Source organism: Mizuhopecten yessoensis, unplaced genomic scaffold (assembly GCF_002113885.1).
Source record: "Mizuhopecten yessoensis strain PY_sf001 unplaced genomic scaffold, ASM211388v2 scaffold6443, whole genome shotgun sequence".
Taxonomy (NCBI): Eukaryota; Metazoa; Mollusca; class Bivalvia; order Pectinida; family Pectinidae; genus Mizuhopecten; species Mizuhopecten yessoensis.
The window spans coordinates 1,112,737-1,139,933 of record NW_018406552.1 but is presented as its reverse complement, the minus strand read 5'-3'; the positions used below and the strand labels follow the sequence as shown (position 1 = coordinate 1,139,933).

General features: G+C 35.4%; 1 protein-coding gene and 1 non-coding gene across 3 annotated transcripts in view; one reads left to right on the top strand and one right to left on the bottom strand.

The window, feature by feature from the left end:
- Positions 1–474: 474 nt before the first annotated feature.
- Trnaw-cca lies at positions 475–546 on the top strand. The gene has a single exon. It is a non-coding gene; the product is annotated as a tRNA-Trp (tRNA).
- A 1,298-nt stretch (positions 547–1,844) lies between these two features.
- LOC110452178 (tetratricopeptide repeat protein 39C-like) overlaps positions 1,845–27,197 on the bottom strand; it is a 28,197-nt gene continuing 2,844 nt past the window's right edge. Inside the window, exons 2-15 of one of the 2 annotated variants that reach the window (XR_002463153.1) lie at positions 24,156–24,204; positions 23,592–23,729; positions 22,426–22,984; positions 21,650–21,747; positions 20,554–20,647; positions 17,311–17,365; positions 16,801–16,853; positions 16,406–16,515; positions 14,216–14,339; positions 13,128–13,225; positions 11,315–11,419; positions 10,561–10,599; positions 3,049–8,364; positions 1,845–2,997 (exon numbers count right to left, since the gene is read on the bottom strand). Coding sequence is in view for 1 of the 2 variants with exons in the window: in XM_021500544.1 (XP_021356219.1) it covers positions 8,272–8,364; positions 10,561–10,599; positions 11,315–11,419; positions 13,128–13,225; positions 14,216–14,339; positions 16,406–16,515; positions 16,801–16,853; positions 17,311–17,365; positions 20,554–20,647; positions 21,650–21,747; positions 22,426–22,984; positions 23,592–23,729; positions 24,156–24,204 (1,615 nt within the window). In the remaining variant the exon portion in view is untranslated. Of the gene's footprint in view, positions 8,365–10,560; positions 10,600–11,314; positions 11,420–13,127; positions 13,226–14,215; positions 14,340–16,405; positions 16,516–16,800; positions 16,854–17,310; positions 17,366–20,553; positions 20,648–21,649; positions 21,748–22,425; positions 22,985–23,591; positions 23,730–24,155; positions 24,205–27,197 lie in introns of both variants that reach the window. The other variant, XM_021500544.1, reaches the window with a different exon arrangement.

Genomic DNA, 27,197 nt, shown 5'->3' with positions numbered 1-27,197 from the left:
GTGTTATCTAAGTCCGTGGTACCACGAGCTTTCACTAAAATGAATACTCATTTGAAATCCTATTTCATACTAAGGAATTACAGGTTGCAGTATAATTTCATTCAGATTTTTCAATGTACACTGTCCCTTGTTCCTCATGTAAAAATGCTTACCTGCTTTTGCTGTTGAACGCGTGAAGTGTCCGAACTTACTGAAAGGTGGGCGGGGCCGTTAACACGTTACGGCCACGCCCACCTAGGCAAACGTCGCCAGCTGTGCGTCGACTAATGGTTTTTCGGAACCAATGGAACGATTTTTCAGTAAACTTACTCTGATTTAATGATTTTGATGCAATAAATGTTAATAAATTGAAGTCTTCACTATTTCACGTGATAACAACAATATTTCATGGCATGTATCTATTTTAAGACCATCTAGGCCTATTTCCCTACATCCATAGGTATGTCTTAGTATTTACCATCTGATGTCATGCAAGACTCCGTGGCGCAACGGTAGCGCGTCTGACTCCAGATCAGAAGGTTGCGTGTTCAAATCACGTCGGGGTCATCAGGCAATTACTTTTTTTATTTCCTATTTTTTAATCGATGATTTTGCTGGTTTTTTTTTTTTACATTTACTGTAAAATTAATTACCTTTATTAATATTTATTTAATACGATTTGATTGTACATGTAATGAAATTTGAAAGTCCTGTCAATACATGTAGTAAATTCATCTGGTAGTAACTTAATGTTTACTTAAACTTCACACAGCTGGGTTTGGCAGTGTCCTTTTAAATCAGGTTGTAGTTTGACATATTATCTCATTTTTAAAGATAAAATTTGAGAGAGACTCCTTCAGCAATTCTTGAGAATAGCAATATTAAACTTTATCTCTTAAAATCCAATGCGAAATCCTGTACTTTCAGTCTCAAAATGAAATATGCACAACTAATTATAAGAAACAAGACAAACATATACATGCATGTAAAATTTGAAAAAGACCATACCAGTACCGATAGTTATAACAATAATGTAATAGCTATAACAATGTGTCAGTGTGAAAATCCAAGATGGATACCATTGACCCAGCTAGTACAAATCCAAGGGGGTGTTACACAAGGGCGAGACAAGCCTTTCTGTCATAGCACACACATACACCTATGTAACTCCATAATGCATTTTTAAGGTGATCAGAATAAAGATAGAGTGCATTCAATTGTTACTTAATCTTTAAACTTTGAACCGGTCATGTTGACCTTGACCTTTTGTTAGGGACCCGAGAGCATTATGAGACACGTTAAGGTCACATATTTAAGACACAGATCTATGTTGTTTATAATACAAAATATTGAGTTTTTTTAGAGGTTTTTATGGGTCACGGCTGGACAAACAATGTGGTCACTGTATATTTGGTGACCGAGTGACAATTAAAGTGGAAAAGCCACGTGCATGCCTTTCATCAAGACAGACGGTTCATTTCCCAGAAAGAACAGTTGTGAAATTAGGTATGTGATCAGCTGCCTCAACATGAAGCTTTATCTAGATCCTCCGGTTCCCTCCCACATTATGGCCCTCTGCACTTCCATGTGGGCAAACAAGAATGATAGTTGGAATAACTTTTACAATTATTGTAAAATTATTTTAATGAAGTTTACATATTACATAGTTCTCCCCTTTACTTCGTAGGTATGTTCGTGGTTGAGGGAGGAGGTTATATAATTAGTCCTTGGGAATCTTTTACACTTTTGACCTTAAATTACCTTGACTTTGACTGTGGAGCAGATGATGTAACAGAAGTTATTAAATTACTAACATATCTATGTTATAACATTGTAATAATTCAGAAAAGAAAACAATAAACACATTTCATGATTAAGAATTTCTTTTAATCATATTTTCACTTTCAATTCAACACATATCTATCAATTCTACAGACATACTGTTTGCACACTAACAACTTTTGTTTTAGAACTGTTTAATTCAAAGTAGATCACTCTAATATTACTTTCAGAAAAACTTGATAAGTATGAGTAGATAAATACAACTTAAATACATGGAGGACCAGATAACACACATTTAAGAAAATAAACTACACTAGAAATAGAGGCCGGAAAGGGTTTTTTCCTAAAACAGAGAATGTAAAACCATGTACGCCTTTTGGGGTCACAAAGGGGAAACTCTAAAATAAATTGATCACAACACAAAAATTAGGGTCAGAATTCATCATCAAATATGACATTTATACATTTAGGTTAAAAGAGGTGTTCATAAAAAGAAGTAGTTAATATGATATGTACAATATACATGATTATGATATAATATGTGGGATCAGTTATAACAAAAAGTAGTTTCACTTTATTAGAAGTCAGATAATAGAAATAAGGAGATCCATGCATGGCCTGGTTAGAGGGTTCGTCTCAGAATTATTTTTAAGACGTGCTGTTTTATATACTCCTCCCCTTCACCTCCCATTAAACATACTATGTCAAGCAATCTGGTTTGAAGGGGGATGGGGCCAACTTAAAATGAAACTGGGTTGGTCTATGGATAATACATATGTACCACTGCATAATCTGGTTAACAGAATCAGATTTCAGACATCGAAAGTTTACAACAGTGCTGTCATAAAACAAACTTTAATTGGTCCATCTTGGTGCCTGAGAGATTAAAATGTAGGCTTATGAATATTTACAAGGAATGGTAGTTTATAATTTTCAGATTATAAACACATGCATAATATTCAAATGTCAAAACAGTGCCTAGAAACCATCTGATTTACCGGTAATTGTATATAAATTTGTGCAAACTTTCAATGTGGTATAAATATTTGTATATATTTTACAAAGATAAATTCACATGAAGCTGAATTTGATAATGAATACTAAATACAGCAGATGAAGTATATGCAAAATCAAGAAGATATTTAAATTTGGATGTAGCGTTGATGAGAAAGGACAATAATGACTGGCAACGATATGGCCATCTGAACTTGTGAACGCTGTGCTCTGATCTAAGACCTGGAACAGCAGCGAGATCAGGTTGGTGAACGCTGTGCTCTGATCCAAGACCTGGAACAGCAGCGAGATCAGGTTGGTGAACGCTGTGCTCTGATCCAAGACCTGGAACAGCAGCGAGATCAGGTTGGTGAATGCTGTACCCTGTGTTAACTTTGTGGTAAAGAGGAGATCACACACAGTTCCCTGGAGATCAAAACAATACAGACTTTCAGTTCAAAAAGTGAACTTACTGGTGGTTTTAAATATATTTATTCCCCACATTAAAAATATCACTTATAACTCTCCTTGAATAAAAGGTTCCAATATCCTCCATAAAAAAAGTTAAGAAATTTGAATTTCTAATAGCACGTATCTACAATATATACCCTGTTTAATTTGATTTAGCAGTTTAAATATTCCCGGTCTAAGCAACTCTGGGGCGATAAGGTAGGACAATCAGTTTGATTCCAATTGTTAGCTTATTATTTAACTGAAAAAAGATGTAAATGGTTTGTTTTTTTCTTATGGAAAATTTCATTTTTATTGATATAGCACCAAACAGGCAAGCTGTGGAATGATATCTGGTAAATTTTCTGTTTGTCAAACATGGTTTGTTAGTAGTTAGCAAGGTAAACCATGAGAGCTGATACAGGCAGTGCTTTCAACATTACGACCATGACTGATGGGTACATAACCAGAACTTACACAGAGACAGATTAAACACTGAAGCATTAACTCGTTTTACAAAGGTTGCATTATGTATAGCAATGAAGAACAGTAATATCAAAATTATTTATGGACAAAACAGAGTTCTGCACTTCACTTGGAAAAGGAGTTTTTCAAATGGTAAAATCTTTATCAGTCCATTGGTAGAACAAAATACACCAATTGCCAATACATTTTTCACAAGTTAACAAGTAATTCTGAAAATCAAAAACCAATCAAAAATTAAAATTCAGGGTATGCAGTATTGTAACTAAATTCAATTACAATTTTGAAGAAAATTATTTCCCAGAAATCCACATACCAGATTGACCAAGGCAGTCTGGCCAAATCATGTTGCTATGGAAACATGAATTGCTTTCTAGTAAATATTTTAGCGTATGGAGTGTATTATCATGTATAGGTTTTCTTAAATGTATGTTTATACTTTATTTCGTATTACAGTTTTCATGCTCAAACCTTTTTCAAATACTATAAAAGTGGTAACTTTCGTGTGTGGAACTGTACACGATGTGGAAATTTTCGTGCGCAGGTATTTTCACCTTCATTTACTCAACACAAAAACATAAACATTTTCACACTGCAATAATTTCCTCTTCTACTATTGTATAGTTCTCCTGTACTGTATCGTACATATCATATTTCTGTGTCTCTGTCGCGCTACCAAAACTAATATATTGGTACACCAAATGAAAAGGGAGACAATTTTGATTCTCACAAACATACATACACTATGTATATATCAGTAATAGCATCTGGTGAGCTGTACATACACAGTACTCAAATTGTCTAAAGCAAAAAATTCTTATACAAAGCAAACACTGAATGACTTAATACCACGTTAGTAAATTACTGGTACCTTAGCAAATCTCAACATATAAACAAAAAACAAGAGTTGAAATTAATGTGGTTCAATATTAACGACAGTGACAGAGATATTACTTACATGTATATAATGTTACATATACAAGTAGGTACAAGATCAGTACTGTATCTCATAGATAGAGCATAAGTTGGCAGGTAGCGTAACAGGGGAGATAATTTAGGCATTGAAGCATATAGTATGAAGCAGTTAACTCATAATATTTCTATGTAATTTTCAAGCTAGCATTAAACTCTTATTATGATTCTGCAAATCTGTACAAGATGAAAAAAAAAAAAAAAAAAAAAATTATAACTAACAAAAAGCTTTGTGTAAGTTGTGTTAATACAAGAAATTTGCTTACAAAACTGACACAAACATCGGTTACTTACATGTCATGTTTATTTCAGCACAAAAATATGACATCATCATATTCGTTTAATCTACTACCAGACAACATACAGTTGTACAGAATTTAATATGAAGTTATTCATTAGTCAGGATAAGATATATTTTACATCCAAATTTTGGACTTGAAGCATGTTGTCATGATTATTATTCACAAATAAATTAATGTTTTGTTCTTGAAGTAGGGAGTCATGGTTATATAGCACACTTCATATAGAATCAGTAACAAAGTTGAATTCTTGTTTTTTATTTTTGTCCAAAGATTCAAAACTTACTGCAGATTTACATTCTCAGACTAAAATGACAGAAAACACCACGGTGACATGAAGACATTGGACAAAACCACCGGTAAGAATGGCACATCTACATCATAGCAAATACAATATTTTACCCTGTATTCATCAATATGCACCTCATAAGCATATCCATATGGAATAATGACTTATTTTAGTTAAGCTCCTGAATCAATCCTTAAGTGGAAATTTGTATTTTACAATCTCCAAATTTTTTTCCTTCAAATTATGCCAATCATCATAATTCTTAGTTTTCTCTGATACAAAATTCCACACTCTTTTGCATGATTTATATGATGATAAAAAAAACTTTGGGTCGAAACAAATTTTGATAGCAAGCATAAGAATGACTTGGTTTTTACCTGATCTATAATTGAACCTGAATAACTCAGTAAATCTTGGTCCCTGATCATTTTCTTATAGGATACCTTGTTCTCCTTCATGTTCTATGGTCCCAAACAACATTACGACACGTACAATTAATATGAGCATTTAAACAAAGGGAAGCTACTCTACAGTATACTATACACACAAAGTAATGTCCATGGCCGTTTACGTTTAAACGGTTGAACCGGTCGGACCATAATTGTTCGTTTATTAAATAAGGTCGGACCTAGAAATCTGAAGCTGCTTTCAGGCCAGCCTTGACAAATGCTTGCAAGGCCTGCATAAACATTTGCAGGTCCGCCTAATAGTATTTTAACAGTGATTATATATAACAAGCACTAAAATGTCTCTCCCCCACAAACCCTAGAAAGGTCTAGGTGGTTTAAAACAGCGGTCTTTCTGTCATACTTACAATAAATAGGTGGTTTTAGATAGTATCTTAAGTGCTGTAACAAGCACTAAAACGTTTAGGCTGTTTTAGATAAAAGCACTCACAAGTTCCTCTTTTATCAAGTAATATAAGGGGAACAACTCTAGCTACAGAATAATGGTGTATATATCTTGGTTATATATATATATGTATGTATAAAAGCACAACCTACAAAAACATCTAAATAATAATATATATCTTATCACAGTTCTCAATGTGACCAAAGGCAATGAGAATCTATAGCTATGACAACATTTCAATTGGCAGATTGCTTTCCATTTTGGAGGGGTTGACCCTCCAGTAAGAAGGATTTTCAGAGCCTGCATTCTGATTTAAGTATTATAGCTTTCCCAGCATATAATTCTTCAGAGCCTGTGTTCATGAAGCTGTTTTTATGCTTAAGCATGGATTCTGTGCTCAAATCAGCTTTCTTGTAACTTACATACTGTGGTAAATCATGAGACACTATTAGGTCAAACATTCAAGTCTTGACACTAAAAATGCTATTTAAGTGAATGTCTCTCGAAAATTCTTGACATAATGTGAAATCTTATAACTTTATCACTGGAACACAAAATGGGATTTCAGCACAAAATCTGAGTTTGAGCATGAAAACGGTTTCATAAATGCAGGCCCTGGGCTCTTCACCAGGATAGGCCCTTTGGGAGGAAACAAAATTTGTGTTGTGTCTTGTCATCGTTTAACACACCATAAGTTGCATTAATATTTAGTAGCTTTGAGCCACTGTAGGAAAAACAAACTACTGTTGTCATACAATATATTGTCAATGCTCTTTGGTGACTTGTTGGCATGTAGCGGATCCGTAAGTTACTATATGGTCAATCCAATAACTAGATGGACATGTAATCAAATGCAAAGTTTTTGATCCAAAAAACAACTTGTCAGCCTGCAGTGCCAGGTAGACAATTTAATATGGAGTATGATAATGGATTCAGATAATATGGGTCAAAGGTCATGTAAAATGACAGGATATACCTTATTTATGTAACAATGGATCTCATTGGTGATATGTTAATGCTCTCAACCAATCAACTTTCTCTTACTCTACCAACAATAAAGGCATCTTCAAAATTGGATAATACTGTGATGTTGTCAAACCTAATAAAAATATTTCACAAAAATCATAACTGCATTTTTGTAACAAATCATTGAACAATTCATGCAGAAAACATTACTCCTAACAAAATATTTCAGCATGACAGTCACACACAATTAGCAAAATCTATGGCAAAAGTGCCACAAGACCTTAACTTTTTACGTCAAACAGGGACAAATAACAATTTGGGTGGGAGACCTCTATGATTGGTACATCAGCTGACATAAGATTTATCAGTTAAGGCTATATGCTACCTTTCACTTTATACCTTTGATTTGTGGAACAGTTATCTCCCCCTAAAAGAAATCTCTAATAGCCCTAGTGTTTTCAATGCATGAGATATTATTTTGCACATTTCATATGCTTTATCAATTTATCAATAAATCAAAATGACCAATTTCATACAAGCTTCTTAAACTTTTAATGTAGAACTCTTTTAAAATGGGATGCAGGATACAGTATGATAGCATACATCCTTAACCTGAATTTTCATTTCCCTCAAATGCAAATTTTCATTTAACTTATTGAGTATTTCTTTTTACAAAAGCAAACAGCTAACAATCAAAATAAAACGACATCAGATAGCAATATTTTACATTTTCTATTTATAAATTTACTCTTGAGTAAATGATACTAGTGCATAAAAAATCACTAATAGGTAAACTTCATACCCTTCCATAGATCTGACCTGCCCCCTCACAGGGATCCCAATAACCATAGATTTGTCCTGCCCCCTTTGCAATGATCCCTATAACAAGAAGCTGATAAATCCATGGGACTATACCTCTCCTGTTCCCCTAATTCCGAGGATTATAGATCCCCCCCCCCCCAGTAGGTTTCTATGGTTACGCTATACATAGTGTAGAGTCATTGTCAGGGTAACCTAGCCAGTCAACCTTAGTAACCTTGGCTGTGTTTAACAATCTTTATCTCAACTTTATCAACCATATAAAATGTCTGTGAACAACATCTCCCAATGAACTAACTAACCCACACTTGTTCAAGTAAAACAGAAACGTATGGAAGGAAGTATGAAGATTTTCCTGGTTTACAGGTGCATGGTAAGTTCCTTCCTTTAAGCCGAAAGTTCGTTTTCCTTTAGCTTTCTTAAAGCATTGTTGATCCTCACAGTCAGGCGGTTCTCAAAGTCGTAATCTTTGTACGTATCCTATAATGGCGATTACATAGGAATGTGTTAATGTATGAAAAGTATACACAAACACAATACAATAACAGCTAGTGTACCATAACAGAAAACTTAAAGGCATGTGAACCGTGACCCTCAACTACATACAACTGTATAGATTTCTCAATAATCCAACCCTGACCCTCAACTACATACAACTGTATAGATTTCTCAATAAACCAACCCTGACCCTCAACTACATACAACTGTATAGATTTCTCAATAAACCAACCCTGACCCTCAACTACATACAACTGTATAGATTTCTCAATAAACCAACCCTGACCCTCAACTACATACAACTGTATAGATTTCTCAATAAACCAACCCTGACCCTCAACTACATACAACTGTATAGATTTCTCAATAAACCAACCCTGACCCTCAACTACATACAACTGTATAGATTTCTCAATAAACCAACCCTGACCCTCAACTACATACAACTGTATAGATTTCTCAATAAACCAACCCTGACCCTCAACTACATACAACTGTATAGATTTCTCAATAAACCAACCCTGACCCTCAACTACATACAACTGTATAGATTTCTCAATAAACCAACCCTGACCCTCAACTACATACAACTGTATAGATTTCTCAATAAACCAACCCTGACCCTCAACTACATACAACTGTATAGATTTCTCAATAAACCAACCCTGACCCTCAACTACATACAACTGTATAGATTTCTCAATAAACCAACCCTGACCCTCAACTACATACAACTGTATAGATTTCTCAATAAACCAACCCTGACCCTCAACTACATACAACTGTATAGATTTCTCAATAAACCAACCCTGACCCTCAACTACATACAACTGTATAGATTTCTCAATAAACCAACCCTGACCCTCAACTACATACAACTGTATAGATTTCTCAATAAACCAACCCTGACCCTCAACTACATACAACTGTATAGATTTCTCAATAAACCAACCCTGACCCTCAACTACATACAACTGTATAGATTTCTCAATAAACCAACCCTGACCCTCAACTACATACAACTGTATAGATTTCTCAATAAACCAACCCTGACCCTCAACTACATACAACTGTATAGATTTCTCAATAAACCAACCCTGACCCTCAACTACATACAACTGTATAGATTTCTCAATAAACCAACCCTGACCCTCAACTACATACAACTGTATAGATTTCTCAATAAACCAACCCTGACCCTCAACTACATACAACTGTATAGATTTCTCAATAAACCAACCCTGACCCTCAACTACATACAACTGTATAGATTTCTCAATAAACCAACCCTGACCCTCAACTACATACAACTGTATAGATTTCTCAATAAACCAACCCTGACCCTCAACTACATACAACTGTATAGATTTCTCAATAAACCAACCCTGACCCTCAACTACATACAACTGTACATATAGATTTCTCAATAAACCAACCCTGACCCTCAACTACATACAACAGTACGTATAGATTTCTCAATAAACCAACCCTGACCCTCAACTACATACAACTGTATAGATTTCTCAATAAACCAACCCTGACCCTCAACTACATACAACTGTATAGATTTCTCAATAAACCAACCCTGGCCCTCAACTTCATACAACTGTATAGATTTCTCAATAAACCAACCCTGGCCCTCAACTACATACAACTGTATAGATTTCTCAACAAACCAACCCTGGCCCTCAACTACATACATCTGTATAGATTTCTCAGTAATTTAATCCTAATCTTATATTATTTTCTGCCCTCTAAACCCGATCCATTTCTAATAACATCTGACTGATTTATGATTCAAGTAAATTAAACAGTTTACAATTCTACATGTATGTAAACTGGTATACATTTCCATGGAAATTCGATTTAGGAGGGGGAGTCTCAACCTCTAACCCTCATTTTTTCCACTTTGAAAAACCTCAATGAATTCCTGACTATGACATTTCACATTTATTGTTTTGTCAGTTAGGGTTCATTGTATGGCCATCTTGAATGTTTTTGAATTTGGCCATGTGCTTCTTTTTCCAACAGTATAATTTAAGTATTTAACAGCTAAAAACAAGTTTTAGCAGAATTTCTCTTGAAAATATGCAAATGATTTAAAGTCTTGAATAAACACATTGAAAATATGACAAATTGGATAGTCAGTTAACCTTGAAAATGTGATAGAGCACTTACCTTGATATACTGGAGTAAGGATTTGGCCTTTGCCACAGTCTGTAAAGGTTAATAGCAATTGTTTTAAAAAAAACATGAAAACAATGTCTGTAATTTTAACGAGATGTAGAAATAATGCTGAGAACACTTTTAATGTTGTAAATTTTTCTTTACAATTTTCTTCTATAAGATACGATAGAGACATGAAACCAAACAAATGTATAGATGAAGTTTATAGTTCAGCAGTAAACATGTACATTAACAGACTTTTCTTCTGTGTTTTAAAATAAATATTTACAGAAATTATCATTCAAGGTATCAAGATTCGCTGGGTATTTTATTTTGCGCTATCTTTTGTGGCGGTGAATACAGCGAAATTAAATCCCCACAAATATTACTAACTATACAGTTGATCACAGATCTATTTGTGTACAAACACTACAAAAAACTGATGTCTAAGTACACAAAGATTGTTGTCAATAATATTTTGTGTAACAAGCTTATTCCACATAAAATACCCTAAAATCATTGTTTACCTGTGATGGTTCTACAAAGGGAGACAACCCTCCACAACTTAGACTTACCTGTGATGGTTCTACAAAGGGAGACAACCCTCCACAACTTGGACTTACCTGTGATGGTTCTACAAAGGGAGACAACCATCCACAACTCAGACTTACCTGTGATGGTTCTACAAAGGAGACAACCATCCACAACTTAGACTTACCTGTGATGTTTCTACAAAGGGAGACAACCATCCACAACTTAGACTTACCTCTGGTTTCTTTATATAGATGGATGCCAATTCGTAGTTGGCGAATGCTGCTATGTGGTGATCGTCCTTCATACCCTGGTGTCTGGCTATGGCCTCCTCTAAACACTGTCAAAACAATCACATATTTATTTCTTCAGATTGGCAATAATGAGATTTGTTAAAATAGTTTCTTAATGAAACAATGGGCCTGTTCAATTATGAGGAACAACTGGCTTGTCTGCTTCTAAATGTAACAATTTTGGGTATAAAGCCTGGCAGACTGTCAAACATTTATGCAGGCCTTTCAAGGTTTTATCAAGGCTTGCCTGAAAACAGCATCAGATTACTTAGTCTGACCTTATTGCATATACGAACAACTCTTGTCCAGCCAGTCCAACTGTTTGGATCGCGATAAACCAAAGCAGCCCTACAGAAAGTTCTATGTAAAATATAAATAAACCGACACTAAAACACCAAAGTCAAGCCATTTCTATATATTAACATGTCTGCCTTCTTCAGCTTAGTAAACTCTTACTGCGTATAAATTAGCGTATACGCAGTGAAAAAAGGCTCTGCGGATTGATATCTGTTTCAAATATGGCGCCGTTCATGCTTCAGCGAGATAACAGTCCGATGACAACAGTTGTTGTTTTGTTCCTTGACGTATTCGGGATCATTATATCTTATTATACAACAAAAGGATGCTTGCAGCCTTCTTATTCCATGGATGCACATTCAAATTTCTTTGGCGGTAACGCGCGTCACTCCATAAGCAGTGTGTCAATGCGCGTACATGACAACCATTGTAAATGATTAGAAAAGTTTGAAGTCTTCTCATATTGCTTTGTTTAAAATTAAAACCCATAAAAGGAAAAAAAAAGTGTTGTTCACTGCATATTTTCTAAATGTACTCATATATCGATGTAGATTCACTGGAACTATATTTTCCTAGCAACCACGGCTACTGTAGTCAACATCGTGGCGACCCGCTTCAACTTTTTTCTGCTTAATGTAGCATTTAATTTTTTTTAATGTAAATATAAGGCTAACACGCACCATAGAATATGTTCGTTGCCAACTGCGTTCATACTACTGTATACGCCGTCAAAATGAAGGTCAATCATTAAATAAATGTTACATTTATTGGAAAAAGATTGTGCCTTAGATCACCCAAAGTGAATTGAAGTCCCCTGCAGTTAAACTTCATCATATTCTGAGGAGCTATCTAGTCAAAAGACCTCTAATGCATTTTTTTAAGGTTATGTTTATTTTATCATACCAAAGTTCAAAGACAATCACAATTTATTTTCACATTAGATTATTTTTTGTTCTGCAAACATGGCAATTTTTATGGTATGGAAATGCTCACATTTTCCTCAATAAGTAAGTACATCATGCATAAATATTCACATGCAAATATTGAGTTAACTCATTGACCCCAGAACTTTCATAATGAACTATTCCAACCTTTGAATTGGAAGGGTTCAAATGTGTCTACAGGGGTGAATGAGTTAAAGAATATATAGATTATAGATGTATAAAATATATAAAGATTTCAGAACCATTGTCAATTAAAAAAATTCCACACGGCAATCAGTTTAAAGATCAAGTCACACTGTGAAAATTTCCACTTACTTATACAGTCTCTACAAGCCAATGTACCAGTTATTTGTTCACTGTTTATGACCTAGTTAATTTAATAGACACTGGTCATTTTATTCATTTCCAAAAATATACACAGGTCAGGATTAAAAAAAAGTTTAAGGAGAGTTATATGGCTAACGAGCACCACCTAACACTTGAATACGTAACAGGTGAGAAACACAGTACGTACCTGGATGGCTAGTTCCTCTTCACCAAGCTCCTTAAACACAGATCCCTCCAGGAGACACTTCAGGTGGAAGGACTTGATATCTGTCTGCATGTCACAAACTGTCAAATAAACATCACCCTTTCAACATTTGGTATGCAGAGTCATAAAGTCTAGACAAATGTCAAAATAATGTCACACACAATCAAATAGACATAAGGTTTTCTACCTACGTAACACATATGACAGGAAACTAATTACCATTGTGGTATAGTTTGAGTTTCCCTGTAGAACAGGTAGGTATAAAATGTGAATATTTACCGTTGAGGTAGGGTTGGAGTACCGTCAGAGTACAAGTAGGAATAAAATGTGAATATTTACCATTGAGGAAGGGTTGGAGTTCAGTCGGAGTACAGGTAAAGATGTAGGTACAAAATGTGAATATTTACCGTTGAGGTAGGGTTGGAGTTCCGTCGGAGTACAGGTAAAGATGTAGGTATAAAATGTGATTATTTACCATTGAGGTAGGGTTGGAGTTCCGTCGGAGTACAGGTAAAGATGTAGGTATAAAATGTGAATATTTACCATTGAGGAAGGGTTGGAGTGCTGTCGGAAAACAGGTAAAGATGTAGGTATAAAATGTGAATATTTACCATTGAGGCAGGGTTGGAGTTCCGTCGGAGAACAGGTAAAGATGTAAGTATAAAATGTGTATATTTAACATTGAGGAAGGGTTGGAGTTCCGTCGGAGTACAGGTAGGATTAAAATGTGAATATTTACCATTGAGGAAGGGTTGGAGTTCTGTCGGAGAACAGGTAAAGATGTAGGTATAAAATGTGAATATTTACCATTGAGGAAGGGGTGGAGTTCTGTCGGAGAACAGGTAAAGATGTAGGTATAAAATGTGATTATTTACCATTGAGGTAGGGTTGGAGTTCTGTCGGAGTACGGGTAAAGATGTAGGTATAAAATGTGAATATTTGCCGTTGAGGTAGGGTTGGAGTTCCGTCGGAGTACAGGTAGGAATAAAATGTGAATATTTCCCATTGAGAAGGGTTGGAGTTCTGTCGGAGTACAGGTAAAGATGTAGATATAAAATGTGAATATTTACCATTGAGGTAGGGTTGGAGTTCCGTCGGAGTACAGGTAGGAAGAGCATGCCAAAGGAAGACCAGTTCCAGTGTTAAAAGTCGACAATACTCTTGAGTCAACACCATCTTTTTGATTTTCTCTGCCTGTATAAAATTGGTAAGAACATATGCCCAATTATCCAGCTATAATGAAGTGTTATTACACATGCTATAGTAAGCACAAAATATAAAGCTTATTAGTTTCATGTACTATATGTTTACTGATAAACTTACCACCAATTCAATACAATTAGAGGTAAATTATTGCAATATTTTACTCTTAAACAATAAAAGAGAAACCTACAAAAAATCGGTCAAAATTGTATAATGATTCAAGAGTTCAGAGCGCTATAGTTATGTATTACCATGACATCGTTGTGCTAATTTGAATTCTGAGTCTTTGCTGTGGCCTTGATCTTGTCATACTTGTATTGCAGGGATTCGATATGACCTCATGGTATGACCTTGACTTTAAAAGTACTTGTGAATGTGTACTTGTATGTGAAATACATGGTTTAGTCATGATACACATACAATTTAAGTACATTTGTAACAATGTGAAAATATTGGTGTTTTAATAAAGGCTGTGATAAAATGTTTTTAAATTAAATTAATTGTTGCGCTGCGTATATCGTGCTGTTCGCGTATACATGTGCTGTGTACGATCACTGTGCCGTTTACCTGTGTTGTTTTTGTACACGTGAGTATGTTGTCACCTGTCACTTGTCTTACCTTGTTACGTCCATATAAGGTAATTGTTCTAAATATAGGTGTTACCTCGTTTTCGTTAGTGGTCAGTCCAGTTGTCTTTGTTACATGTTTTGGCGCGGTTTTTAGTATTCCTTCATAGACAGAGCTAAAGGGTGGATGTAATTTATATCCAGAAGTTTCAGTCTTGAAGTCTTTTCTCTAGATCTGAGATGATAGTTTTCGATTGAGAACGCGCGGATACAGATCTTCATTCGTGTAAACCCCCGACCCATAGGTTTTTTTTTTTTTATTATGTTCCACATATTGTGGGAATAAACTGGTAAACAAGAAATCTGCGTCGACCTTGACTTTTCATTCAACTTTACACATTTATAAATGAATCTTTATTATAGTAATTACTACTATCACAGGTTAACAAGTTACGCTTCTAAAAAATATCTAAATTGATGGATGGGGGAGAAATAGACAAAGTAACTACGTTTTTCTATACCCAAGCCCCGGCCATCTCCTACTCCATTAATTTAGGGTATAACAAGAAACCGCCAATATCGATATGGCGGGACTGCTTCAGTACATTTTCATGTAATGCATCTCTTGTGATAAGCATCCTTTATGATATAATAAGCCATGCAAGTTTAGTTGATGTACAACAAGTAGTTACTTGGTAATTGACATAAACCAATCACTGAAGTGGAAAATGTAGGTCAGAACCAGCATCCAAAGCATCGAATGTGATAAGCATCCTTAGACACATAAGCCATGCAAGTTTAGTTGATGTAGGACAAGTAGTTACTTAGTAAGTGACCTTAACCAATCTTCTTAACCATAGTGCAGATGGGGCCTGACTGCATCCAAACGTCTTCACCTGGTCACTGAAGCGGAAAATGTAGGTCAGAACCAGCATGCGAAGAATCGCATGTGATAAGCATCCTTAGATACATAAGCCTTGCAAGTTAAGTTGATGTAGGACAAGTAGTTACTTAGTAAGTGACCTTAACCAATCTTCTTAACCATAGTGCAGATGGGGCCTGACTGCATCCAAACGTCTTCACCTGGTCACTGAAGCGGAAAATGTAGGTCAGAACCAGCATGCGAAGCATCGCATGTGATAAGCATCCTTAGATACATAAGCCTTGCAAGTTAAGTTGATGTAGGACAAGTAGTAGTGACCTAAACCAATCTTCTTAACCATAGTGCAGATGGGGCCTGACATCAACCAATCTTCTTAACCTGGTCAGTCAAGTTGAAAATGTAGGTCAGAAGCAGCATCCGAAGCATCGAATGTGATAAGAATCCTTTGATACATAAGCCATGCAAGTTTAGTTGATGTGGCTTAATCAATAATTTGGAAGCGGAGCTTAACCATTCTTCTTAACCTTAGTGCAGACAGAGGGACGGACGGATGGGAATCGCCAATCTATAAGCCATGATTGCATTGCAATCCGGCCAAAAATACATACCCTTCGAGAGACAAATGCCTCTATTTGGTGGTTCTTCTTTTTGAGGAGTCCTGGTACCTTCTTCAGTGTCTCCTCAGCAGCAAGCAAATCTCCCATAGCACCCAGACATACTACAAGGGAGATACTCTCTATTATATCTACTCTACACCCAGAAACATGCAAAGGGAGACATTTCTCTAGTATCATATCACATCCAGACACACTGCAAAAGATGGAGCAGCTCTCTACAATCATTTCTACCATAACACCCAGACACACTAAATTTTGTGAAACACACTGTTCTGATCCTTTTCCCATTAGTTATGTGAAACACACTGTATGTAACGTTGTTGTAGTCACCTCAAGCTCCCATTAGCTATGTGAATAACACAGTATATGACAGATTATATACTCACCTCCCATGAGATATGTATAGTAACATTTTGACCACTTGGTTTCATCCTTCAACCTGTTAACAGAAATTCAGTCACTTATAGAAATCTCAATAGTATACAGACATAAAAGCTGACATTGAGTGTTACCCGCTGTTACAGTGAACAATGCATACTTTCAGAATTACTTACTCTTTTATTTAATGGGAAAATTAACTTAAAGTGGGATAAGAGACCTTCACATCTCTGCTGCAGTGAAAAGATATTTCAAAATACAAAGGACCGTGGTACATGTATATTGAACCAAGATGGGACGTGTTGTGAATCGTCTCACAGTGGTAAGGCGGGATAGCGTGTAACACTATAGGACCATGGGGCAAAATAGAAAACCTAATCTGTAAAATATGTCCTGAATCTCTAGGGTGGGCTAATTACTGAGCATGGACCTATTACAGGTAAAGCCAGATACAAGTATATAATATGTGTATACAATGTATGTATATGTGAGACTGTACATGGAGGTCCATTATTTACCGTTTGAAGTTGTTGAGGCATTCACTGTAGTTGAGCTTCATCAAATTGCACCAACCTAAATGTTCAAAGGAAGAAATCAGAATTATACTTCTTTATATAAAAGTCATTTATACACAATATAGACACAAGCTTTTCATCTGTTACTACATACTTTGTTATTCATATGCAGTTGTTTCACACTAGCTTCTTTTCACAGAGGTTTGATTTCACAGGAGTTCATTTTTACAGGGACTACTGTACTACCTGTAAAGATTTACACATTTACAGAAAGTGAACAATAACGGACCACTTTCATACTGACACATGAGTTTAATCTCCCTCTGACAATAACTTACCTATTTCATACTGACACTATGGGGTGCCGTTTTGGTATTTATTCACAAAATATGATATCATTAAATTGATTTTATGATATCATTAATTCGATTTTATGATATCATAAAATAGATGTATTTAATGATATCATTAAATGAATTTATGATATCATAAAATGGAATTAATGATATCATAAAATTGATTTAATGATATCAAAAATTTGAATTTATGATATCATAAAATAGTCTGATTTAATGATATCATGAATTCGAATTAATGATATCATAAAATAAGAAACTGTTAGCACGAAATAATGAGTTCTCCCCATCACCTTTATACACCATCACCACGTCTATGGACCAGAAAGATGTATATTTAAACGCTTGGTTTTGTTGCATTGTCTATCTTAAATGGTGTGCTGAGACGAGCTGCTGAGACGAGAATAACTGAATAATGTAGAACGAATATATTATAGATCATATCCCGTTTTGGTCTGAACAGATCCACGCTTCTCTGATATAGACCGCTAATGTTAGGCCTAAACTCATCTTCATTTTCAATTTCATTGTCCTCTTAGAGCATTGGGCACCATTCCATCGATCTTCCTCAAATTGGCGCGAATGGCAATCCAAACAGAGTTACTGTTCTTTAATTCCACATCCACTTTCTGAGGGAGCAGTCCTTAGAAAAATTGATTTTATGATATCACAAATTCTTTTAATGCTATCATATATTCAAATTTATGATATCATAAAATAGCCTGATTTAATGATATCATAAAATAGCCTGATTTAATGATATCATAAAATGGAATTTGTGATATCATTTAAAGAATTTGCGATATCATAAAATCGATTTTATGTTATCATAAATCAATTAGTGATATCACAAAATAATTAGTGATATCATAAAATAATTAGTTATATCATAAAATCGATTTAATGATATCACATTTGGCAATTCAATATTGATTTATTTTGTCATAAATATGACTTATGATTTGACTGTATGTCTTTTATTGTGAATTTGTATGCATGCATATGTACAAGGGCAACACCTGTTGAAAAGGATATATGTACATGCCAGGCTTTTATGCTAACATTGGTTATTATTCACCTGATAACGTGATGCTAAGGTGGATGCTTTATTGTCTTTGAAACTTTTGAAATTTACATTTTTGAATAGGTATAATAAATCACTCCTGGTGATCATGTGTACATGAAACCACAGGTGAAAATACAGGTTTATCTATCATGAAATGGACTCTACCTTTGAAATAACAATAAACCTCGAAACCCTGAACTGGCAATCCCTTGAACAACGCCGTAAAATGACCTCCACCATATTACTATATAAAATCATAAACAGCCTTGTGGCATATGATGGCAACCTTCAAATTCTCCAGCGAACCCGACAACACAAATTCCAGATTCCACATGTACACAGCTCCACAAATTATCATGCAAATTCATTCTTTCCTGGAACAATTTGTACCTGGAACAGCCTCCCAACCTTCATTGCCAACAGTGCAGACCTCTCAACACTGAAGGCAAATCTCCTTTCTCACAAATTCTAAGCGTACATGTTGTTTTTATTATATAGTTCTAAAAAATAAAAAATAAAAATACTTGTTTTTAACCGATCTCTCTGACGCCTCTAAATAATGTTCAGTATATTGAACGTTTTAGAGTATCCTGTTGAAGTTGAAGACCTATATACCTAATTCCAACAGATGGTTTATATCCTCTCTCAACGGACAGGGTGATTACCACACCGTGACATTAGAACAATATGACTAGGTAGACAGTCCGTTGAGCCTTCACCACTGACCTGACTGGAGACCCTACTAATATAGGATTTATCCCCTATTGTTTAGAGTATAAGTAGTGGACTCCTTGTTTGGGCAACTGCACCCTTAGGCATATATAGATATTCAAACTGGTGCTTACCATAGAAATTCATAATTCACGGGATGGTTGATATTAGAAGAAAATCCCATATGAAAAAGAGGAAAATCTTCAAAAACCTAAGTCCAGATTATTTTTGGACACAGAAAAAAAGGTGTTGCCCGGGCAACTAGGGCAACACCCCTGGGTCCGCCACTGCTGACACATGAGTTCAATCTCCCTCTGACAATAACTTACCTATTTCATACTGACACATGAGTTCAATCTCCCTCTGACAATAACTTACCTATTTCATACTGACACATGAGTTCAATCTCCCTCTGACAATAACTTACCTATTTCATACTGACACATGAGTTCAATCTCCCTCTGACAATAACTTACCTATTTCATACTGACACATGAGTTCAATCTCCCTCTGACAATAACTTACCTATTTCATACTGACACATGAGTTCAATCTCCCTCTGACAATAACTTACCTATTTCATACTGACACATGAGTTCAATCTCCCTCTGACAGTAACTTACCTATTTCATACTGACACATGAGTTCAATCTCCCTCTGACAATAACTTACCTATTTCATACTGACACATGAGTACAATCTCCCTCTGACAATAACTTACCTATTTCATACTGACACATGAGTACAATCTCCCTCTGACAATAACTTACCTATTTCATACTGACACATGAGTACAATCTCCCTCTGACAATAACTTACCTATTTCATACTGACACATGAGTACAATCTCCCTCTGACAATAACTTACCGATTTCATACTGACACATGAGTACAATCTCCCTCTGACAATAACTTACCTATTTCATACTGACACATGAGTACAATCTCCCTCTGACAATAACTTACCGATTTCATACTGACACATGAGTACAATCTCCCTCTGACAATAACTTACCTATTTCATACTGACACATGAGTACAATCTCCCTCTGACAATAACTTACCGATTTCATACTGACACATAAGTACAATCTCCCTCTGACAATAACTTACCTATTTCATACTGACACATGAGTTCAATCTCCCTCTGACCAGCAGCGGCCTCTAATGCCTGAGAATACATTGTCATAGCTTCATCTGACTTCCGCTGGAAAAAAATATAGGATCATTCGTCAAACAAGCATATATTGATTTAATCAGATATGGGCATTATTTACAGCAATTTCTTTGCAGCAATACAGAAAAGAAAAAAAATTGATGAAATTAAGCTATTAAAAATTTGGTGATCTATCATAAAACAGAAGGTTTAATTTGGTAATTGAGGTACACATTAATGTATATATAGCAGTCATAAAATATAAACTATTGTAGATACAAGATGTATTACCAAAAATATTCATACTTTGATTCCGACTTGAACTTTTGGATCAACACTACTTGACACATTAATTTGTTATATATCATAGAAACACTAACTACTAAGATCGACAACCTTCTGAATCCAGCATCATTTACCTGTAACTCTAACCATCATACAATGTGTATAGCCATTTTCTTAAAATAAGAAAGATTAGATAATGTAATGGTCACCAGCCAATTACCATACTTGCCAGCTTTTTGAAATTTGCATGGGGAAGGTTACGCATGCTCAAAATTGAAAGCATAAATAATTTGTGTGTATGTACACCCTGGGGAAAAATAATACTTTGAAATGGCAGTTTTTAGCTGTTCTTTCAGATGAAATCATCCATTCATGAGATTTAGAAAATTCACTGATTGAAAATGCTCAATTTAAGGGTCCAAAATCGTAAGTCTTCCTCCTAAATACAGAGAGCTGGCAAGTATGAGTTACCCTCACCAGAATCATACAATATCAAACTGTTAATTGATGATACAAGTGCCTGGATACAAATACAGGGATGTTTTACAATTACAGCATTTATTCATCAGTCAGCCAATGCCTGGTAAAAAGCCAATCCAAAATTCAAAACTCTATTCCACTGTCCAATTATAAACCCATTCCTCTACTTTGAGTGAGATATTATGTGCTGTCCCCCGGGCTTATAGCAGCATACATACAATAATACATTCTGTACATTGATCTCTGACAGTGAAGTTACAACACATAGCTAATCATTCTACAACCTACCCGTAATTTACATATACGGCCTCTGAAGAAGAGAAACAGCGAGGAATGCTCAAACTCACGCTCCTTACTGTCAATGATTTGTTCCGCATCTTCTGTGCCTGTATCACAAATAAACAAAATGGTTTTAAGTCAGGAATATCTTATAATGGCGACCTTATTTTGCAAAAATAAAAAATGAACTCTTTTACCCCCGAAGACATTTAAACTCTTCCAATTCAAAGGTTGGAATAGTCCATTATGAAAGGTCAGGGGTAAATGAGTTAAAGTTGAAGCTTTGTATGTTATAACAGAACCTGAATTATATATCAGGGGTGGATAGCCCTGAACATTTGACAAGTTTCTTTGTCTGCTCTGTCGTTATTTTTTCTTTGCCCACATATCTAATTAAGTAGTACACATCCAACCAACATTTGTTTGTTCAGATCCAGTGCCAACACTGGATCATACTGTTGTTATAACTTACGACACCTATATTTATATGTATTGTGTACACATAAGGATTGACCTTCATTTTGACAGCGTATATGGTAGCATGAATGCATCTGACAACGACCATTACGGTGCTAATTTATACGCAGTCAGAGTTTACCAAGATAGAGAAAGAAGAGATGTAAATACAGTGTTGTATATTGCTTTGAATGTATATCCTCTGCAAAAACATTATGTATTTTGAGAAATATATTCAAGTTAGAACATCTTAAAGTTCCAAAGCATGGTGCTTCTTATTTTTTTATTTTTTTTATGACTCTCATATATACCACTTATGCTGTACTTACCAGCACTGCAGTCATTAGCCCCATCCAATGCAAAGAAAGGTCGTAACACAGTGTGATACCATAGCAACCCAAGTGTTGCTAGGGGTGCTTTCATGTCCTTACTACGACTAGTATGATCCAACGCTGCCAGTCCCGCTACACGGTCACCCTCAAATCCCAGAAACTCGATCAATTTTAGAATTTTAGGCGGGACCATGGATATACACAGCTGGAATGTTCCAAATCCAAAGTTAACAGCCCCCAAAAGACGGGACAAAACCTCCTCTGGGAGTTCATTTTCATTGTCATCGTAAGCCCCTTCCTGAGTGGCGTTCACACGATTTTGGGGAAGACTATTTTTTGACCGACTGTGTTTGAGTTTGGCTTGCTTTTCCTGTAGACTGATCACCTCCTTGTGGAGTTTCTCATAAATTTTCCATGCCCTGCGCAGATGCCAGCCACCCTTCATGTAGCCGGCGATGTCCTGGCTAGTCATTACTAAGATGGACTGGTACAGTAGCGAGTCAGCTACCACAACCTGACGCTGGATACGTTCCTCTACACTCACCTGCTGCTCCGACTGTCACAGAAAAGAAAAACACATATATACAGTTCACAAATAGAAGGTCAGAACTAAAGGCAGCAAAAAAACAAGAGTATTGCGAGGCAAAACAATATATGCCCATCCCAAGCCAAATTTACATACTTCAAATAATTAGTTCTGATGTGTATGCATAAAAATATATTAATACATGCATAACATGATTTGTATGGTATTACTCTGTAAAGTTGAGAATTCGAACTATACCTGTGAAAAGAGTAAACTGTATTGGCTGAAGAATGTATATTAAATAAAGGGCAATAACTCCATAAATTACAGAAGGAAACATTTATTTACTATAGCCCACTCACATGATAATAAAATACATCCCATCTTTTTCGATTGGCACATAGAATATTCAAAATAAATTATTTCATTTTTTTCAATAATCTTTCTATTTTGGGGAAGCACGACTATAAACCTGGTGAACTTAGACCACACAGAAGTTTCCCGATTAAAGATTATTTTCCCCAGGTACAAAACGAGTTCAGCCAAACAATCCCAGATCTATCTCTGGTATATATGTATCCAACCAATCATACTTGCCGACTCAAAACTTAAGTAACTTAAGAAATAAAACAAGTACCTCTTTCTTTTTCTTGGATCTTAATTTTTTCCTCAGTGATTTGAAGATGCCGGAATCTGTGTTGCATGCCTTCTCTGTTTCCTGTAAAACTTTGACTGCCTCATCTATTCGTTCTTCTTCGAATGACATTAATGCTTGCTGTAAAATTTCAAAGCAGGAATTTACAACAAAGCATGAATATGTAGTTACTTTCTTTACATGATAATACAATAATCAAATGTCATACAATAAAAAGGGTCAATTTACCATTACAGCGAATATAAGTAGACAACATACATAATATGTAGTACATACCCTGGTAGGTATTTAAATGTGATGGGCGAAATTTACACTGGCAAAAAAAATGAGTTTACGGGAAAAGGGCAAAAGTTTTACTTGGTGAAATAATTTCCCGTTATACAGTATATATGTATATATTTTTACATAATATAGCTTTAGTATATGAAAATGAAAATGATGAGCTATTTTGAACAACACCACTGAATCTGGTACAAAATGTTATGTTTGATTTACATAGTATGTAATAAATGTACACGTAACATGATCATTCTGGGTAATGCTTACCATGAAGTAGACAAAACTATAGCCAGCATGCATCAGGGCACTCTCATTTCTGAAACAATAATCAGATTTAAACTCTCATAAATTGTATACATGAGAAAAAATGCAATTCTGTAAGATATTTTTCCCAAAATAATGGATCTTCCACAGGTTGTAGCAGCTTTTATTCCATACATATAGTTAAACATGTACCCCTGTCCCATTTTACCAAAGACTTAACCATCCATAAAATGGAATTTTTGGGGGTGTCCAATCACGTATGTTTAGAATAATCTGTGAACAGCTGCCTGCTTGCAAATAAAATGTGTTATTTTTTAATACTTTTTACATAGACTATATGGATATTCTGATGTGATGCTGTATCATCAACAGTTTAACATTATGATTAGCATAAAGACCTGCAGGGTAGGACAACAAGGTCTAGCATAGGTACCGCTTTAGATTTTAAGCTTATAACTTGTTAGCCATATTAGAACCCATACATTTGTACATGTACATACATATTATGTTACAGGCAAAGCTCCCTCAGAAGTCTGATTGAAAAAGTAGGACAAGCGAGGACATAATTGCCAACTCTCCCTTTATGAACCCAACCTCGATATCCAGGGGTTATGATCACTTTTGCTCTCTACACCCCTGGAATATGTCATACCAAAAATAAAGACAGGCTGGCTAGCTATTTGATTGGTGTCAGGTAAAAAAAACCTGACCAATCACTAGGCTGATACTTGTCCTTTGAAGATAACAAAGGAGCAACGCCCGACTTTAAAGCCTGTCGTTATTACCGTTACTCGACTGCAAGATTCTTTGATGTACATCAAAGGACCAAACTAGTCTTCGCCTCCTCCACAAGGTGCTGCACACTGAGCCTTCAATTTTACTATGACATATTCCAGGGGTGAGCGAAAGTGAGCGTAACCCTGGCTATCGAGGATGATTAACCCTAAAACTGACGGATTCTCCCCCTATAGAAAGGAGCATAGGGCAGTCCCTAGGAAGCTGATCAAAACGTGACATATACAGTACATGTACTATTTTATTTGGCCGCAGACCTGACGTAGAGTTAAGATTGACAAAGTACACAAGACAAATTTCATGCTCTTATAATAAACAATCATAGATATAACATCAAAGGTATATCAGCAACATCAGCCTCCGACTCTTTGTAACTTGTGAATCACATTGTATATAACACTGGTAGATCTATACTGTCAACTCTCAAGAGAGAATGTTCACTATGAATACACCACGAGTAATTTAATCAGTGAAGTAGTGTCTCCGGTGAGCAATGATACCCACATGATTTACTCTACGTGAATACAGGTGTTATTTACTATGGAGTGTCCTCATCAATATTTCATATTGATTGAAAACAGAAAATAAATATTGCATGTTTATCCGACTACACTAGAGACACAGGGACACTTTGTACACCTATACACTTCAGTGGACTTCAGGTAGTTAAGGATATATATGTAAATTACCTGAACATGGCAATACATATCTTCTTCAAAGGATTAATCAATTAATTACATTAATTAATGGATGACGTATTTGAAGGCACACACTGATAAAGATGGACTCTGAGGTAGTTCTTTATCTACAGAAAATGCAATTTATTGATATAAATTAAGGGAGAGAACTCTAATATAAATCAGAGATATAATGTGTAACATATTATGTACCCTTAACTCATTCACCCCTTAAAAGTGAAAACACATTTGAACTCCTCCAATTCAATGGTTGGAATAGTTCATTATGAAATTTCAGGTGAATGAGTTAACATAATGTTCTGTAACTAAATAAGTCAATGGCCAATCTGATAAAAATAGAGATCTTAAGTATACTCTTTGTGTTAATGTGTTAGGTGATAAATTAACATCTAGTTTTTAATCAGATTGATTACTGGCTGACTATAAATAACTACAATTTACTAGACCACCATATATCATTACCCATTTGAAGAAGCAGCGCGTAGCACAGATATTACAGATGAAACCTGTTGAAAAGGCAGGTGGACCTCACACAGTTAGTAGATAACTTTGTTGTATTCTGCATATAACACTCAAGGTGCACACATTAACTAAGGTATCTGGTCACTGATAGTATAAATCTGTGCTTTTTCTATGGTTTCCCCAAAAAGACAACACTATTGATAACTATTACATAGTCAAGTGTTTTTTTTAAAAAAGATACTTTTCTGGGCCATCATGATAAATTCAACAGGCCAATACGGCTTTGATCATTTATAGAGAAGTTTACCCCTTTTTAGCTCTGTAGCTAGCTATTTATAAGCTTCTCACAATAATAGGTATCTTTATCACAGGAAGTCATTGTAAATATTGATATGATAAGATCAGTAACATGTATAAGCTGACACCAAACAAACTGATCAGCATCTGTTTACACCTAGACATCACGAGGGGTGTCAGCTGGAGTGCATAATTGTATAATCTGATGGCCTTAATATTGTTCACAATGGCTCTAACTAAATATACACAAATTTAACACAATTTATTGTGTAATTTCTGGTACATTTATCTAATATATATAAAATAAATATATGATTCATACATGTAAACTGAAAGAAAAGAGGCAGCATCTTTATACAAGATTAAGAGGCAAATCCACTCAATGTATCATGTACAAGCTTAAGACACCCTTAATAAACCAACCTCTGTCTTATCCAGATCCTTGTATAAACCAGTCCCTCTCTAAATCACTAAATCAGATCCCTTTTTTATACAAATTATTGCAGTTTAAACCAGCTTCGATCACATCCAGATCCCTGTATAAACCAGTCCTTGAGAAACCCAGACCCCTGTATGAACCAACCCTTTGTCTAAATATCAAATTTCTTGACCAAGGCAGGCAAGGAATGAAGGTAAAGGTTTGTTTGTTTGTTTGTTTGTTTGAGTGGTTTTACTTCCACTGCAGAGTAGTTTGATTTTCCAGCAGACAAAAAGGTGAAGGTGGGGTTTAGTGGCAATGGTTTTGGCGCCTTTGGCGGGGGACTAATAAAAAAGCATAAAATATCAAGCTATA